The sequence below is a fragment of the Fringilla coelebs genome, assembly GCF_963513975.1.
Source record: "Fringilla coelebs genome assembly, chromosome: 7".
NCBI lineage: Eukaryota > Metazoa > Chordata > Aves > Passeriformes > Fringillidae > Fringilla > Fringilla coelebs.
Window position 1 is genome coordinate 38,201,704 of NC_140035.1, and position 17,818 is coordinate 38,219,521.

Sequence of the window (17,818 nt, forward strand, 5' to 3'; positions counted from 1 at the left end):
AAACCATCATTAAAGAGCTACAAGATATTAAGATCTAAACCAAACTGAGCAGTTCCCCTTGCAGAAATGTGGTGGGGAGGCAGAGTTATCCCACTCATTTGGTGTTTTTGTGGAAATGGGAAATGTGGGGGCTTCTCCCAGGAATATATTTTTTTGTCCACTAGGGAACAGATTGATGTTTTGATTGTGTCCATCCATCCATGCATCCATTCCAGATCTTTCCAGGCTGACCTTGGTGTCTCTGTTCTCTGCCAGTCACATGAGTTTTAGTTGTTTTTTTTTAATTTTTCAGTCTTTTCTGTCACTCTGCTGGTTGAAAATGCTTTTCCTGGCCGTGTCATGGGCTGTGCACCCAGCCTGGGGCTGGCTCCTCCAGCAAAGCAGATTTAGGGGATGCTGTGTGTCTGCTGGTTCCTTCTCCCAGGCACCCAGACAAGCCCTGAGCCCATTCCCTGCTCATCCTGCTCCACAAGGGATCCCGGAGAGATCAAATTCCTGAACACCTCTGGAAAAGGGGCAGGGACACCTCCCACTGTCCCAGGCTGCTCCAAGCCCCATCCAGCCTGCCCTGCTCGGAGCTGCCACCCCTCCCAACCCTTCCCATGCATCAGGGAAAGGGAAAAAATCCCCTCCAAACCTCTGAGCACCATAAAGATTTTATTGCAAACAAACCTCTGGGAGCTTTTTGGGAGCCGTGGTGATTAACATTCCTTAACGAGGCCGGTGGGGGTGCTCAGGGCTGGGGGAGGGCAGCCCCAGCACCCTCCTGAGGGTCCCACCTTCCCTCCCCACCTAATCCCCCGTTGCCATCTGGCAGATTTACTGGCCCCACTAACGTGGCTCCCACTGATAAAATGAGGAATTGCAGGCTGGGCTGTGCTTCCTCATGGATTTCGCTTCCCTGCCAGAAAAGTTCAGGGCTGGGTCAGATTTTATATACATTTGTGCATATGAAATATACATCTCTGTAAATATATCTATTTCTTCTTTCCAGGTGATTTCCACCTTTCCCCATCCCCATTTGGGTATAATCCTCACCTTTTGGGTTTCCTCTCCCTGCCTGCTGGAGGGAGGCACCCTCCACCCTGGAGATTTCCAGCTTTCCATCAGGAGGGGAAGGGAAGGATTTGTTGTACTCAAGGCGCTCCAGCCCCTTCGTGAGATAACTTTTCTTTAAGATTTTGGAATCCCAGAGTGGTTTGGGTTGGAAGGGATCTTAAAACTCATCTCATTCCACCCCTGCCACGGGCAGGGACACCTTCCACTATCCCAGGCTGCTCCAAGCCCTGTCCAACCTGGCCTGGGACACTGCCAGGGATGGGGAAAATAATCCTGCCAGAGCCTTGGCCTTCCCAAACCCCAGCCCCGAAGCAGCCACACACCTTCTCACCAGAGGCTGCCTCTCCAAGCTGCCTTTTCCCCACAATTTCAGAGTTTTATGGCCAGCATTCCTCATTTTCCATGTCATTAATCTCCACAGGCCCTGGCTCCGAGCAGGCAGGAAGCCAAAGGCTGCCAGACAGGTTCCAAGCGAAATCCAAGTTGTCTGGAAAAGAAGAAAATCCAGCTAAAAGTTGGGAAAGCACTTGAGCCTCAAGCTGGCTCTGCCCAAGCACCCAGCAGGACCAGGGTGATCCTGCTCAGATGGGTTTGGGGGCAGCCAGGGCATCCCTGCCCATCCCACTGGACTTTTCCAGCCACCAGCCAAAATGCAACGTGTTCCTCTGAGCTCACAGACTGAATTGTGCCCAAGGGGGGGAAAACCCAGCACCCAATGCAAAGCAAAACTGGGAGATTATTTTTAAGTTTCTTTAGAGAGTTGCTGCTCCTGAGCAGTCAGCCAATGCATTTTTCAGAGCGCTTTTGCTGTGAGTTCTCATTTCCTCATCTTGGAAGTTGCTCTGCTGTGAATCCTCAACTCCCCAAAGTCCCAAAGCTGAGGATGACACGGGCAAAACCTCTTTTTGTGCAAGGGGAAAGAGCAGCAACTCACCTGGAAGTCTCCAGAAATACCTGTAATCCTTCTGCAGGTTGTCCACGTGGTTCAGTTCTGCTCAGGAGGAGCAGAGAATCCCAGAATGGGATTCCCTCCAGTCCCTCAGGGCTCGGTTGGTTATTAGGGAAAACGTCTTCCCTGAAAGGGAGGCCAGGTCCTGGCACAGCTGCCCAGGGCAGTGGTGGAGTCCCCATTCCTGGAGGGATTTCGAATGGGAATGGCTGTGGCACCTGGGGACAGGGCTGGCAGTGACCCTGTGCTCTGAGAGGGCTTTTCCAACCTCAGTGACTCCATGGTAAACCCAGGGCTCCGTGTTTCCTGACCGAGGACAGGCTGGGACCCGCCAGGCCCCGTGGTTCTGTGTCACTTCCCTGCCTCCAGACCAAATTCCAGCCTGGCTCTGCACCAGGAAGGGCTGGCTGAGCAGCCCAGCAGCACGGGCAGGTGAGCCAGGACCCTTGGGAAGGAGAGCCTGATCCAGCTGCCTCCCAGAGCGGATCCCAGCCCTGATGGAATCTGCAGACGCTTCCCTGCCTGGATTCCCCTTCCCTCCATCGCCCTCCAAGCCTCTCCCCAGCAGGGCTGGGAGCAGCCCTGGACGCTCAAGCCCTCAGCTCTGCCTCTCTCTCCTCACAAAGGGAACGGAGAGGAATTGTTTTGGAATGACAGTGCAAATCGAATTTCCCATGGCAGATAAGGGGGAGAGAGGTCAGATAGGAGAAGGCTTTGGATGACAGAGGAATTATCCTGCAGCCCCTGTGGGATAACTCAGTCCCAGTCCCATTTCAGCACTCCCAGGGTCTGGCACGGCCCAGGGCCCAGCAGATGAGCCTGGCCAGGGCACTGAGCTGCTCCACAGGCTGAGCATTCCCTGTCCCCCAAAGGGAGGGGAAGCTTCCCAGTGAGGCAGGGACCATCATCCATGGGTGCAATCCCTGCTCCCTTGGCTGGCCGGCGCTCCCCTGTCACATTCACATTTTCTGGAAAAATCCCTTCACCCAGGATTTTTTTCCTGGGAAGCTGAGGAGCCTCAGAGAAAAGAAAACAATTCTTCTCTCATTTGCTTCTCCTGTGCTGTGCCCATGTGGAATGTGTTTGGAGATTGTTCACCCACAGGTGATTGTTTCAGTGCATTCTGCTGGGAGCTGTTTTGGCTCTTTGGCAGTCAGGGTTGAGACTCTGGAGAGAGTCACCAGTTTTCATTGTTATCTTTTAGCATTCAGTAAGTGTCCTTTCTGCATTCTCTAGTATAGTATAGCATTCTTTAACATAATATAGTATCATAAAGTAATAAATTAGCCTTCTGAGAACATGGAGTCAGATCCATCATTCCTTTCTGCCACGGGGGTCCCTACAAATGCAACACTGCCCAGCCCCAGCAGGGCTCGGGATGGGCTCGGGATGGGCTGGGATGGGCTGGGATGGGATCAGGAAGGGCTTGGGATGGGCTGGGATGGGCTGGGATGCGCTGGGATGGGCTGGGATGGGCAGGGATGGGCTGGGATGGGCTGGGATGGGCTGGGATGGGCTGGGATGGGCTCGGGATGCTCCCAGTGAGGTTTTCCCCCGTCTCCGCTCCAGCCTCCCTCCCTTGCCGAGGGCTCTCCCCACCTTTCCCAGAGCCCAAAGGATTTCATCCCGTTTGGTCCTGGCTTTCCTCCTGCTGGAGCCCAGCAAGGGAGGATCTGGGAGCAGCCCCGAGGCTGCCCTGCCAGAGAGGGGATCCTCCTGGATAAACCAGCTCCAGGATAAACCGGCTCCTGGATAAACCGACTCCTGAATAAACCAGCTCCAGGATAAACCGACTCCTGAATAAACCAGCTCCAGGATAAACCGACTCCTGAATAAACCAGCTCCAGGATAAACCGGCTCCTGAATAAACCCACTCCAGGATAAACCGGCTCCAGGATAAACCAGCTCCAGGATCAACCAGCTCCAGGACAAACCCGCTCCTGGATAAACCCGCTCCAGGATAAACCGGCTCCTGGATAAACCAGCTCCAGGATAAACCAGCTCCAGGATAACCCAGCTCCAGGACAAACCCGCTCCTGGATAAACCAGCTCCAGGATAAACCCGCTCCAGGATAAACCGGCTCTAGGATAAACCGGCTCCTGGATAAACCGGCTCCAGGATAAACCGGCTCCAGGATAAACCAGCTCCAGGATAAACCAGCTCCAGGATCAACCGGCTCCAGGACAAACCCGCTCCTGGATAAACCAGCTCCAGGATAAACCGGCTCCTGAATAAACCCACTCCAGGATAAACCAGCTCCAGGATAAACCGGCTCCTGAATAAACCGGCTCCAGGATAACCCAGCTCCAGGATAAACTGGCTCCTGAATAAAGTGGCTCCAGGATAAACTGGCTCCAGGATAAACCGGCTCCAGGATAAACTGGCTCCAGGATAAACCGGCTCCTGAATAGACCCGTTCCAGGATAAACCCGCTCCAGGATAAACCTGCTCCAGGATAAACCGGCTCCAGGATAAACCTGCTCCAGGATAAACCGGCTCCAGGATAAACCAGCTCCAGGATAAACCAGCTCCAGGATCAACCGGCTCCAGGACAAACCCGCTCCTGGATAAACCAGCTCCAGGATAAACCCGCTCCAGGATAAACCGGCTCTAGGATAAACCGGCTCCTGGATAAACCAGCTCCAGGATAAACCGGCTCCAGGATAAACCAGCTCCAGGATAAACCAGCTCCAGGATCAACCGGCTCCAGGACAAACCCGCTCCTGGATAAACCAGCTCCAGGATAAACCGGCTCCTGAATAAACCCACTCCAGGATAAACCAGCTCCAGGATAAACCGGCTCCTGAATAAACCGGCTCCAGGATAACCCAGCTCCAGGATAAACTGGCTCCTGAATAAAGTGGCTCCAGGATAAACTGGCTCCAGGATAAACCGGCTCCAGGATAAACTGGCTCCAGGATAAACCGGCTCCTGAATAGACCCGTTCCAGGATAAACCCGCTCCAGGATAAACCTGCTCCAGGATAAACCGGCTCCAGGATAAACCTGCTCCAGGATAAACCGGCTCCAGAATAAACTATCTCCAGGATAATCCCACTCCAGGATAAACCAGCTCCAGGAATTCCCGGCGCTCCCCAGGGGCTGAGCCCACCTGGCTCAAAGGCAGCTGCTAAGCCTGTGCTGGCTGCATTATCCACAGGGATTGGGGGGATTGCAGGAATTGCTCTCTGCTGGTGGAGGAGGAATTTTTAGTTTTTATAATTTTTCCCTCCCCTTTCAAACTCAAACGTGTAATTGAACAGTGAAATTCTGAAAACTTGCTCAAGGACTCTTTAATCACCTTTAAAGCCCAGGAATTGCTCCCCATTCCCTTCCTGATTTAATGGGAAACAGGTTTCTTGTTCCTGCAGGCACTCTGAAGCTGTTGACCGTTGGATAATTGTGCCTTGGTATAGCACAAATGCACAATTCTGTCTGCACCCTCATCCTTCTAAATACAGTAAACCACCCCTCATCCCTTTTTTCCCCCCTTTAATTGCTGAATTTGGAGTCCCTGGCCATGGCAGGAGGATGGAACAAGATGGTCTTACAAGTCCCTTTCTGTGATTCCGTGATTCTGAACCTTCCCACTGTGGGGCAGGGGAATGAATTAATAAAGAAATAGATGAAAAAGACTCAAAAGGGCCTGTAATAAATCAGATAAAGGGCACTTCTCTGTGGCTGGTGCACACTGATGCTCTGGCTGTGTGATCTACACAGGAAATGTTTTCCCCACTTCTGCTGTGCAGCACTGAGATTTTGGGGTGGTTTTGTTTCAACCCCAAACATTTCCTTCTGCTACTGAACCATTTAATTTGCTGTAAACATGGGCAGAGGTTTGCTTTTCCCTCGTGGGCATCCAGAGGACACCTGGCCCCTCTCTGTGTCCCCCAGCCAGGAGTCCTTTCCCTCAGTGAGGTTGGGCTTTGCTCCATTCCTGCTGGAGCCTTCCATGAGCCAGCTGTGGGATGGGAGCATATTCCCCATCCCCAGCAGGAACTGGCTTTGCCAGCCTGTGCTGCTGGAAGAAAAGGCAAACTGTGCCTTCCCCCCAGCCTGGCAGCCCAGGTTTTTACCACCATTTTTAAAATGTTCTCTCTGTTGCTCTGTGAACAGCCTGCCTGAGGAGCCCTGGTTTTCCAGGCACCTCGAGGTCCAGCCCTTCCATGAACCTTCCCCTGCCTTGGCCCACGCTGTTTTTCCCAGCATTTTCTCTATCCCAGGGCAGCTCTGCGGGTCACACCAACACATCACACCCAGGCAGGGACCACGAATGAACTCTCAGGTCCCGGAGTGAGCTCCAGAGAATTCCCTCAGAGATCAACCCAGCCCTAGGAGAAAGTTTCTACTCCAGAAAATTTGATGATCCAAATCTCATCATAGGTCCAGGACGTTTTGCTGGCACAGAATGAGCTCCTGCCCCCTGTGTGCTCAGGCTGTACATTTAATTTTGGCCCCTTTTCCTGCCCCTGCAGTGCTCCCACTGCCACAGACGGGCATCTAAAGCACAAAGCCTTGACTTGCTGCCCAGAGGCAGAAACAGCCTCTTCCTCCTTTAAAAATATTTGTACAATAAGTGAAATTAAGAAAATTAAACTCAGTTACTCCCACTGCCAGAGGGCAGGGCTGGATGGGATATTGGGAATTGGGAACTGTTCCCTGGGAAGGGCTGGGATGGAATTCCCAGAGCAGCTGTGGCTGCCCCTGGATCCCTGGCAGTGCCCAAGGCCAGGCTGGACAGGGCTGGGAGCACCTGGGACAGTGGGAGGTGTCCCTGCCATGGAGGGGTGGGATGAGAGGAGACCTCCCAGATCCTTCCAACCCGAACCACTCCATGGTTCCATGAATCAGGCTGAAGCAGCAGGGGATGTTTCCCTGCTGAGGGAATTGGGAGCACCCCAAGTTTTCCCTGGGAGCTCTCCCCACCCCTCCCAGCAGGAGCCCTTGGGGAGCACCATCCTGCTGCTGCCCCAGGGAGTCCTGCAAGGAGCCCAGAACTGAAGCGTGGCCGTCTCCCTGTGAGCACAGGGCAATTCCAGGGGACACACATGGAGCAGACAGATTTTGGATGGTTCAGGCGGCTCCAGAGACAAGCAGGAAGCCAATCAGAGGGAAAACACGTAGGAAAAAGACTGGGAAAGGTAAAAAGCTGGAACTGCTTCACCTGGAAACTCGATGGGTTTTTGGCAGGCACTTGTCAACGCGCACCTGGGAGCCACAGGAAACTGGGAAACCCCAGGAGCTATTCCATGAACACCCCAATGGAGACATGGGTACAGTTTGCCCAAAAAAACCTCTCTGGCACCCAGACCCCCTCCATGACACATCAAGAAGCCAGCAGATGAAACGCCCCATCCCAGCAAAGGAAGAAGATCAGCAGCAGAAACCCGGGTGGTACTATAATTAACTTTTTTCTTTTATTTACACCACAAGAATAACAAGTTGTCATAATGTGGTACAAAATACTGGACTCCTAATAAAGTTGAAATTGAAGTCGGTACTGTCAGAGAAAGACACCATTGGCCAGTAAAAAAAAAAAGAAAAAAGAAAACAAACAAACAAACAAAAAAACCCCAAACAAAATAAAGAGAAAAGAGAAAAATAAAATTTTAAAAAAACCCAAAAAACAAGTAAAAACAAAGAAAGAAAAAAGGAGAATGAGAAAAATATTCCAACTCCACCAATTTAAAAGAAAGGACCGTCGGAAAGTCGAGCACAAAGAATGCTACCATCACTGAAAGGAGGGTCCGTACAGGAAGAGTGAAATTGTGTCTAAATTACAGCGTAAACCGGTAGCTGCTACCAATGGTGACGTCATACTGAGCATGTATAGGTATAAAGTAGAATATAATATAGTTACAACTTTTTGATACTACATATCTGTAATAAGCTCTCGGGTGAATAATGTTTCAACCCCTTCCCCCCCCCTCCCCGCCCCCACTTTTATATATATATTATATATATAAGTTTGTCATCCTCATAAATTGGAAAATAGCGCCTCCACTATGGAGCACAGAAAAAGTGTTAATTTATTTTCTTTCAATAGGATACTTTTTTTTCTTTTTCATCATCAATATCAAAGACAAAGCGAAGATGAGCTGAGAACGAGCCCAACTTCATGACAATGAAGAAACACGTTTTGCCTTTTGCTGTAAAGTCTCGTTTTTAAACCACAGTGTTGCACAGTACACGACTGCTTAAAGTGAAACCGAGCAAAAATACATCATGTAAAAGTAATTTCTTAAAAAAGTTAACGCAGCTGTGCTGAAGAGTTAACTCTTTAAAGTCCTCCTCATCCATCCGTCCGTCCGTCCGTCCATCCGGCTCCTCGGAATGAACGACTCTGTGTGTTGACACAAGGGTTGCATCCAACCTCCCCACCCAGCCGAGAAATCAAAGCAAAAACACCAACCCAAAGGAAAATAATAATAACAATAACAATAATAATAATAATGACACAGGCAGTTTACTTGGTGTGTTCGGCGTAGTTTCCCTAAAAACACTGTTTCCACATAAATACAATAAACTCTATTATTGGTAAGTCACAAGTGCTAGATAAACGTCTTAGTTTCTTTTCTTTTCTTCTTAAAATGAGAAATGTTTAAGTAGTCCTTTTTGTTTTTTTTATTTATTTACTCTTTTTAACAATAAAAAGCACAATTTCTTCTTATTAAGTTCAGTAAGACTCCAAAAGAAAAAAAAAAGAATTCCCACTCTCCTTCCTTGGTGTGTAGCTGTGTGGGTGAGTGAGTGTGTGTGACAACAACATCCCAACCTTTAGTCTCCACAAATGCCACGAGAGCAAAAAAAAAAAAAAAAAAAAAACAAAACCAATATAAAACCAAAACAAAACAAAAACCATCCCAAAGAAACCCCAAACCACCTCTTTTTTTTTTTGTTGTTTTTGTTTTCTTTTTCTCGTTATCGTTTTCAAAGCTGCCAAGTTTGGCGTGCAAAATCTGTATACAATATAAAGACATGCCAACCTTACAGACCATGCAACCTCAAGGTGTAGGAAACTTAAAAAAATATATTCATATATATTTATATATATATTTATATATATCAATGCCCGTAAAAGAACATGGGCCCAAAAAAGTTTACAAAAGGAAGAATGGAATGAGTACATGACCGTGACTAATAAAAAAAAGGAATGTTTTGTATCGAAAGTAAAAAAAAACCAAACCAACAAAAAACCAACCAAACAAACAAAAAAAAAACCCAACCAAAAAACCCCCAATGGTTACTTGTGTACTGCAAACTGGGCCTCACTTCACTGTACAGAGGATTGGAAGATGTTCCTTTTCTTCCCAAGCAGGTACAAAGGATGCCCTGGGCAGCACGTGCCGGGATGTGGGAGCATCCCAGGCTCCCACCCCGCTGGCACGGCCGCCCCGTGGCAAAGTCATCTGAAATGAAGAAGCTTAATGGCTCAAAAAGGTGAAAAATCCCCCTGGAGAGCCTCAAAACGAGGGCTCCCTCCCTCCTCTCCGTGCCTGCACTGGCCCCGGAAAGCATCCCCGGGGAAGAGCATCCCCAGGGAAGGTCACAGCCCAGGGAAGAGCGTTCCCAGGGAAAAGGGGGATGCTGCGAAACAAATCCACGTCGCCGGGAGTTTGGAGGAGATGAGCTCTGTCCTCTTGGGAAAAATGTTCCCATCCCGGCAAAAAGCTGAGGGAAAGGATGGAAAGGAAAGAAGGAAAGAAGGAAGGAAGGAAGGAAGGTGGCATCCCAACAAGCTCCTCCGGATTTTCCAAAGGAACCGGCTCAGCACGGTCAGCCGGCGGCTCCCGGGAGAGCAAAAAGGAAGGAAAAAGCTTTGCCACAACCGGGAGCAGAAATGTCAAAAACCTTCCGGGGAAGAGCTGGCAGCACAAAGGGAGGTGTAAACACAGGCACTGCCCAGGCACAGGGAGCAAACCCCACGTCAGTCACCGAGGCCGGCATCGGATGGATTTGAGATCACAGCAGCAGCGTGGGCAGACGGAAGAAAACCCCAAACCACAACAGCCCCAGGTGCTCTCACACGGGGGGGTTTAGGGTATGCCGGGGACAGGCCTTGCCACTGGGGCTTTTGGGGGTTCTAGGATGTACTTGGGTTTGCACAACTCAAATACTGTAGTGTCTGGTTCTGAAACTGCACTAGAAATCGAGGAAGGAAACAAAAGCCTCCGGCGTGGGGTCACGCTCCTGATTCCTCCCGCCAGCGAGTCCTGAACGGAACAAAAGCGGCTGCTTCGAGAACTGGAAAGAAGAGAAGTTACTGGAAGCAACCCCAGCAGTCACCATGGGAACAGGATAAAAGAAGAAGGGTGGTTAAGGAGAAGCTGTGCTGGGAAGAGGGATGTGCTGTCCTACACTGCTGGAGGGAGGCAGCGGCAGCGCCGTCTCCGCGAGGACGCTCCGCTCTCTGCGGCCTCTCCCACCCGGCATTCCCGGGAGGAAACACCTCCTCGGGGTGGGGGGCAAAAAAAACCAAAGCCTCCAAAACCCCTCCCAGCATCAGGAAGAAGAAGAAGAAGAAGAAGAGGGAGAGAGGAGGTGGGGAGTCCGCGGGCATGTCCGGCGGAGAGAAAAGGCCGGCGGTCCCGGAGTATCCAAGGAGCCTTCCCGAGGGCAGGCAGCGCCAGGAGCCGCGGGCAGGACAAAGGCATCATCGCCCACTGAACGCTACCAGGCAAGAAAATTCCTTATTTTCTTTACAGAGCTACTACAAGAGAGCTGAGGAAATATACAGTTGGTGGAATCGGTACAACAAAGGAGCCCATTGCGGTCCCTCATCCTCCTCCTCCTCCTCCTCCTCGGTAAAACGCGCCCTTTCCCAGAAAAAAACAAACTCTGTTGGTGTGCCCATAGTTCCTTACACCTGCAGAAAGCTGCTCACTGTACAAAAGAGTTGAGGAAAAGGAGAGAAAACAATACAGAAAATTTTAAAAAATAAAAAGAAAAAAACAAAAAGAAAGAAAAAAGGAAAATCCATGTGTTATAAGCAAGAAAAAGAGGGAGGAAGAAAGGTTTAGATGCTATTGCCGTTCAGAAAGGAAACCTGCCAAATGGAAAAGAAATGTCAGAGTCACACAAACAAGGCTTCCGGAGGGTTTCGGGAAATATCCATATAAAAATTAACAGCAAATTCAGCGTCTTTGCTATAAAAAACTTTTTTTTCTCGTGTTTGTTAGAAAAGGATCACAACTAAAAACCTTAAATTAAAATACAAATGTTTAGGGTAGTTGCCCAGTGGCTAAAGTGTTGGCTTTCTGAAAAACTTCCCAACCTGTCGCCTGACAAGTCCTCAAGTTTCAACCTAGATCCTTTTCCAAAAGCACCTTTGACGTTCCAATTCCCAAATCTGTCCCTAGGGAGCTTCCAATGGCTACTGTTAGAGTATGCATTTATTACATATATTTTTTTTTCTTTTTCTATAAATGCATCATAAATATTTTTCTCAATAATTCATAGGAATCCGGTTTCTAAGCTTGGAATACATTTGGAATATACATTATACACATATATATATTTATACCTAACAATTTAAGCAATATCTCATGCTAGTTGCTTTTAATAAAAAGCATTCCAGTCTTAAAACCTGCATTTGTGTCTAATACATGCTTCAACAACCAAATTGATAAGTTCAATTACTAGATAATGTAGAAGAGAGAGAAAACATTTGAAAATTGGTTGTTAAAAATGGTTGAATTTCAAAGACCCAACAGTATTTGCCACTTTTTTGGCAACTACCTTAATTTTTTTTTTTTCTTTTTTCCTTTTCTCTGAAACAGCAATGAAAGAAAACAAAACAAATCCAAACTTGTTGACAGTTTTTGGAGACGCTCTGTTCAGCTGATGCCTGCTTCCCACCATCATGCCAGCACAAGCCAAAAAGTCTTCCTTCCTGATGGCAGTCCTTGGCTTTCCCAACCAGAGGAAAAATATTCAGGAACTGCTGTGTTCTTTTTTTTTTTTCTTTTTTTTTGTTTTTTTTTTTTTTTTTCGTGTGTGTTTTGTTTTTTTTTTTTTTTAATTAATTTTTACTTAAGGCATTGTTCCTCAAACTTCAGAAAATCCAGCTGCACCAAATCCATCAATTAAAAAAAAAGGCACAAACTCATCTTCAGATGGCTTTGGAGACAATAAAGCCGACTCCATCTGGACTACCATTCCCCCCCTTCTGCTTCCCTTTCCTTCAGGTGTCAGGTGAGTCCTCGTTCCCTGTCCCTCCCCGTTAAAAATTCACCAGCATCTCCCAACGGTCCCGTTCCGACAAGAGCTGTCGTGACTCCCAGGCAGGCAAGAGCCATTTCCAAATATCCAAGAAATGAAAGTACACGATGGGTTGAGTGGTTCAAGCGGAGATTGCTCAGTTGTGGGTAATCAACTTTGTAAGCACCAGTTTTACGTTAAGGTTTGTTTGATTTGTGTTGTTGAATCTTTGATTTCTTTATTCGTTTTTGTTTGTTTTATTTTTGTTTGGCAGCTCTGCCAAAGACTTCCCGGGCATCGTTCCTCTTTCTGCTCCCGGTGAGGACCAGAGGAAGAGTGCCCAACGTGTCAGTCCTTCGCTGCTCTTCACCAGCGGTTTTTTTTCAGCAAAAAGAGACTCAAAGATGCGGAGAGATTTGTTTTTTGTGTCGCTTGCTTTGCTTTACACCTGGCTGTCCTTCCGTGTTCGGGAAATAACCGTGGCAGGACGCAGGAGTAACAAGAGAAAGCTTCTTGGCAGAGCTTCAAGACGAAGACGAACAGACAGGAGAACTCCAGCTCGAAGGTGGGTGCTACAGGGGAGGCTCCTCTTCCATGGGCTCGTCCTCAGGTCTGAGGCATTGCGCAGCCGGGCAGGGCGGCACAGGGAGGGGAGAGAGAAAAGAGGGTTTGCCACGACATAGTTGGACAATTCCCGGTGCCAAGTCTCACTCCTTATGTTCCCATCACCTTCCCACCCAGCCAGCTGGGATCACCTGAATTAAACTTGCCACCAAGAAGGGTTTTTGGACAGTCTCATTAAGATTTTCCCCAGCAAAACCAATTCCTTTTTGTGGTCCAAAGCCACGCTCAGAGCAGAAGGCTTGGGCACAGGGTGCACACACAGAGCTCATGGCTCTGCTGCTCTCCTGCAGCCCAGGAGGTCCTCTGGGAACCCACAGAGTGCAGGGGACGTGGGGAGCACAGCAGCAGTGGCTGAAAGGAGAGGATTAACCTGCAAGGCTGCTCCTCCTGGCTGCACAGACTGGAAATGTGATGGGAAACCACTGACCTCTTCTCCGCCGGCTTCACACCCACCGACAGCGATGCCATGGCCGTCACTGTCTCTGCCTCCTCGTTCTCACACTTCTGGGCCTCCACCAGGGAATATCCCACCGTGGAGGCAAAGCGCTGCAGGGAATGCCAGTACTTGCCTGGGGAGAGGTGACAACAGGGCCATCAGGGCACCCTGCCAGCTCCTGCTTGCCCAAACCCGGCCGCCGGCTCGGAACTGCCCAGCAACACTCATCTGATCCATACTCTCACTTTAAGGGCCTTAGGTGCTCAAAAAAGAATTCCTTTTTCCATTTCAAATACCTCAGAAACTTCTAGACCTAAGGACAAGTGTGCCTGGAAATGTCTCTCCACCAAAAAATCCAGGAGAGGGAAGGATGCAGTCCAGGTCTGGATCCAGTTGCTGACTGCCACGTACTTTCAGTAGGCAAATCCCTGAAGACTAAAGAAGTCCAAGATGTATTTAGAACCATTAAAGTTGGAAAAGACCTCCAAGACCACCAAGTCCAAGCTTCACCTCCAAAGTATTGTTTATGTCGGCAGTTTGACACCCTTTTGCATGGAGAAGAGCACCGGGAAGGCTCCAGAGGAAAGAATTTCCAAGGATTTCTCCAGGCAAGGTTCAATTGCAATGATTTTAAACTGCTTAGCTGAATAAACCTAAAATATCAACAACTGCCAGCAAAACCCAGAGAATATCCTTGGAAGGGATCATCCCTTGGGAGGGATCATCGAGTCCAACTCCTGGCCCTGCACAGGACATCCCAAGAATCCCAGCCTGTGCCTGAGACACTGCCTCACTTCCATGCCTGTCTGCTCCTAATGAATGGGTGCCACACCAGCCAACAAGACTTGTGTTACTCAGACATCCTTAACTGCTTTTGAAGTAAGAGCACCCTCCAATGGCAGGAGGGTCTGTCCTTTACAGAGATTTTAGAGCCTTTAATTTTTGTTGGGTTGGCAGCTAGGCTGGATCCTCCTGTAGATCTTTCCCTACCTAACTGTGCTCTGACTCTGTAATTCCCCCTAAAGGCTGAAGCCCTGCTGGGCATGGCTCCATCCACACCAACCCCAGCTGCACAAACGCAGCTCAGGGTGCAGTGACCAGCAGTGCAGTGGGAAAGGGGAGCATGGAGCTGGCAGGATGGTGGGGAAGCCCAGGGGGTGTCCCCAGGGACCCAGCTGGGTCGCTGGGGCTGCACTCACTGTGGATCTCGATGACCTTCTCCATGGAATGCACGGCGTTAGCATTTGCTCTCTGCTGGAAAACCTTCTCTGGAAGAGGGTCAAGCTGCAGAGAGAGAGAGAGAGGAAGACCAAAGGAATGTTGCCATTAAATCCCAGAATGGTTTTGGTGGGAAGGAACATTAGAGCTCATCCCACTCCATGCCTGCCACGGGCAGGGACACCTTCCAGCAGTCATTCTGCAGTGGGAACATGCCTGTGCCAGCCCAGGGAAAGCCTGACAAGCACTGCTGGAGGAAAGTTTTAGGATTTATTTGATTTCCTTTAGAAAAACTCAAGAAGAGGAGACACCTCTGCCCTCCCAGGTTCTCCACTTATGAATCAATTCATCCCAAACCTCCAAGGTGGGCTGTGCAAAACAAGAGATGCCCACTGCTGCTAACTGTGCTGAAAACAACCCAGTCAGGGACGTTCCCCAGCAAAGAACAGCCAGAGTTCAACAGTAAAAATATCTATGGCAAAGTTTAACTTTGCTCAAAGCCAAGAGAAGCTGCAGCCAAGACTGCTCTTATGAGCACATGGTAGCCATTCCATAGGTACTTCATGGGATGCTGCATTCCAGATTCAGTAATTATGTATTGCACTTCTTATTAATTCTCCACTCTAAAAATAGTTCTGCTCCAAACTGGTTTCTGTATGACATTAAGTGAAGGCAAAAGCAGTTCCTGGATAAGTCTTTGAGCAAGAGCTTTCCAAGGCCTCTTGGTTGACACTGAGACAAAGCATGTTCCTGATTCCAGAGCACACTCCTCCTCCTGAAATAGCACTCACAAACAGCCTCAGCCTGTGGAAAAGGCAGCAAAAAAACCTCTGGGCATGGGGCACCTGGTTGTCATCACTTCTTGTACGAAAGGCAGAGGCTGGGGATGCCCAGGATGGACAGAGCAGCTCTGCAGAGCAATGGGAGAGGAACGGTGGCTAACTGGTCTGGACTGCCATCAGCAGATCTTGAAATCATGGAATTATGGAATGCTGGGGGGGTGAAGGGATCTTAAAACTCAACTCATCTCATCTCATCTCATCTCATCTCATCTCATCTCATCTCATCTCATCTCATCTCATCTCACCCCCTGCCATGGGCAGGGACACCTTCCACCATCCCAGGGTTCTCCAAGCCCCAGTGTCCAGCCTGGCCTTGGGCACTTCCAGGAATCCAGGGGCAGCCACAGCTGCTCTGGGCACCCTGTGCCAGAGCCTGCCCACCCTGCCAGGGAACAATTCCCAATTCCCAATATCCCATCCAGCCCTGCCCTCTGGGTTAAAATGGATTAAAACCATTCCCCCTTTTCCTTCAGAACCTTGTCTAAAGCTCCTGTGCAGCTCTCTTTGAGTCCCTTTAGGCACTGGAAGACTTCTCCCTGGAGCCTTCCCCAGGCTGAACAACCCCAACTCTCTCAGCCTGTATCAAAGCCTCTCTGATTTCCCAGCCCTGATTTCCACTGAAGCCCCGTGAGCATCGCACAGTTCTGCCAGCACAGCAGTGCAGGTCCATTCCCCAGCCCTGACCCCTCCCCAGGGCAGCACTCAGGGGCACAGCCCCACTCTGGGTTATTTCCTGGCAGGCTGGGAAGGAGCTGGCCCCGCGCTCGCCCCGTGCCTCCCCGACGCGGGAGTTTTGATCTAGGCCGGTGGACGCCGCGCTCGGGGGACCGGCACCGCTCCCCTCATTCCCCAGCAGCCCCAGTGGAGCTCCAGTTTGGCTGCTGAGCCAGCCCAGCTCCCTGCAGCCCTCCCTGGCCGCAGCTGCCTGTCCATGTGTGTGCAGGCAGGCTCCTCCGACACGCCGTAGATCAAACCGCATCAAAGGGCCGCGGCACAGAGCTGCAGTGCTCCCCCCGACTGCCCTGCCTTCAAAAGGTTCCAGGAAAGACTGGATAAAGCAAGTGTTTCCTGCTTTCTGATGTGTGCCTGAGCCAGGCAATATTACCCTCTCTGCACAGCCCACCTAGGACAAGTGAGAGCAGGTCTGCGCTCAAGTGTCCTTGCAGCCATGATTAAAAGAATCAATGTTTTTTGTCTTTAAGAATCAGTATTTCCTTTGCTCAATGAAATCACTCAGGCAACTCCAAGGTATCCTGAGTGCTGAGCTCTCCCCACATCCCCAAACACACCCATGGCTTGGGTGAAGCACCTATTCACTGCTTGTGGTTGCAGCCAGCCTCCTGTGATCCTAGGAGCACATTGAGCAGGAGGAATGACATCTTCCAGGTGTTATTCCCACTGCTTCCCTTCCAAAGTGCATCCTGCACCCAAAGGTGGCTGGAGCCAGAGGAACTGTCTGTAGTGATCACTTCAAACATATGGGTGCTGCAATAAACACCTCACCTCAGAATCCCAGGAAGGTCTGGCTTACAAGGCACCTTGGAGCTCATCCAGTCCCAACTCCTGCCTGGGACAGGGACACCTCCCACTGTCCCAGGCTGCTCCAAACCTCATCCAACCTGGCCTTGGACTCTTCCAGGGATCCAGGGGCAGCCACAGCTTCTCTATGAAACCTGTGCCAGTGCCCCACCACTGGAACCCCCCTGTTTCCATGCTGGTGTGCAGCTGCCTCCTGAGTTTTCAGCTGAGTGCAGGCTGGAGCCATTCCCCGTGCCCAGAGCCTTCTCAGAGGTGCCTGGCCCAGCACAAGGAGCAGGATGCTGCCTGGACACTGGGAGTTGGGATGCTGGATGATGGAAGCAGGTGCTTCTGATGAATCCCAGCTGGTTTATCTCCTGGTCTGGCTCCCCCAGCCTCCCACCTAATGCTGAGTGTGGACACTCCAAGACAGAGCACTTCTCCAACAGGCTGGAGGTCAAACTGCTCCACACCTCCATGCAGATCCAAGCTCCCTCCCCATCTCCCCAGGCACCTAATGGTCACTGAACTACAACCCTCCCCAGAAACCAGCTCCCACTGCAGACAGACCCACTGCTTGGCTCCTCTGGTGCTGCACCTCAGCCCAAAGTATCAGTACTCAAAAGCCCTCAAACATGGTTTCAAGCTGCACCAGAGGAGGTTTAGGTTGAATATCAGGGAAAATTCCTTCACTGGAAGTGTGCTCAGGCATTCAGTCAGGCTGCCCAGGGCAGTGGTGGAGTCAACACCCCTGCAAGGATTTCAAAGATGTGTAGATGTGGTGTTCCTTCTTTCATCCCACTGACACTAAAAGTGGGGGGGGAAAGCAGAAAAGAAGGAGTATCTAAAATTTTCTCTGTAAGAAAATACCCACAGCTCTTCAGAATCCAACATATTGCTGTATTTCCCTGTCTGGCTCTTATCTTGCAATCACCCCCCTAACCTTTCTGGCCAATTTTTCTAACACAGCCA

At 49.9% G+C, this 17,818-nt stretch overlaps 1 protein-coding gene across 7 annotated transcripts in view; it reads right to left on the reverse strand.

Moving 5' to 3' along the window:
* Nucleotides 1–7,984: 7,984 nt before the first annotated feature.
* HDAC4 (histone deacetylase 4) overlaps nt 7,985–17,818 on the reverse strand; it is a 179,010-nt gene continuing 169,176 nt past the window's right edge. For all 7 annotated transcript variants that reach the window (XM_084209706.1, XM_084209702.1, XM_084209704.1 and 4 more), the window contains 3 exons: nt 14,468–14,552; nt 13,260–13,401; nt 7,985–12,820 (listed from right to left, as the gene is read on the reverse strand). In XM_084209706.1, coding sequence (XP_084065832.1) covers nt 12,781–12,820; nt 13,260–13,401; nt 14,468–14,552 — 267 coding nt within the window. In that variant the 3' untranslated portion in view covers nt 7,985–12,780. The remainder of the gene's footprint in view (nt 12,821–13,259; nt 13,402–14,467; nt 14,553–17,818) is intronic.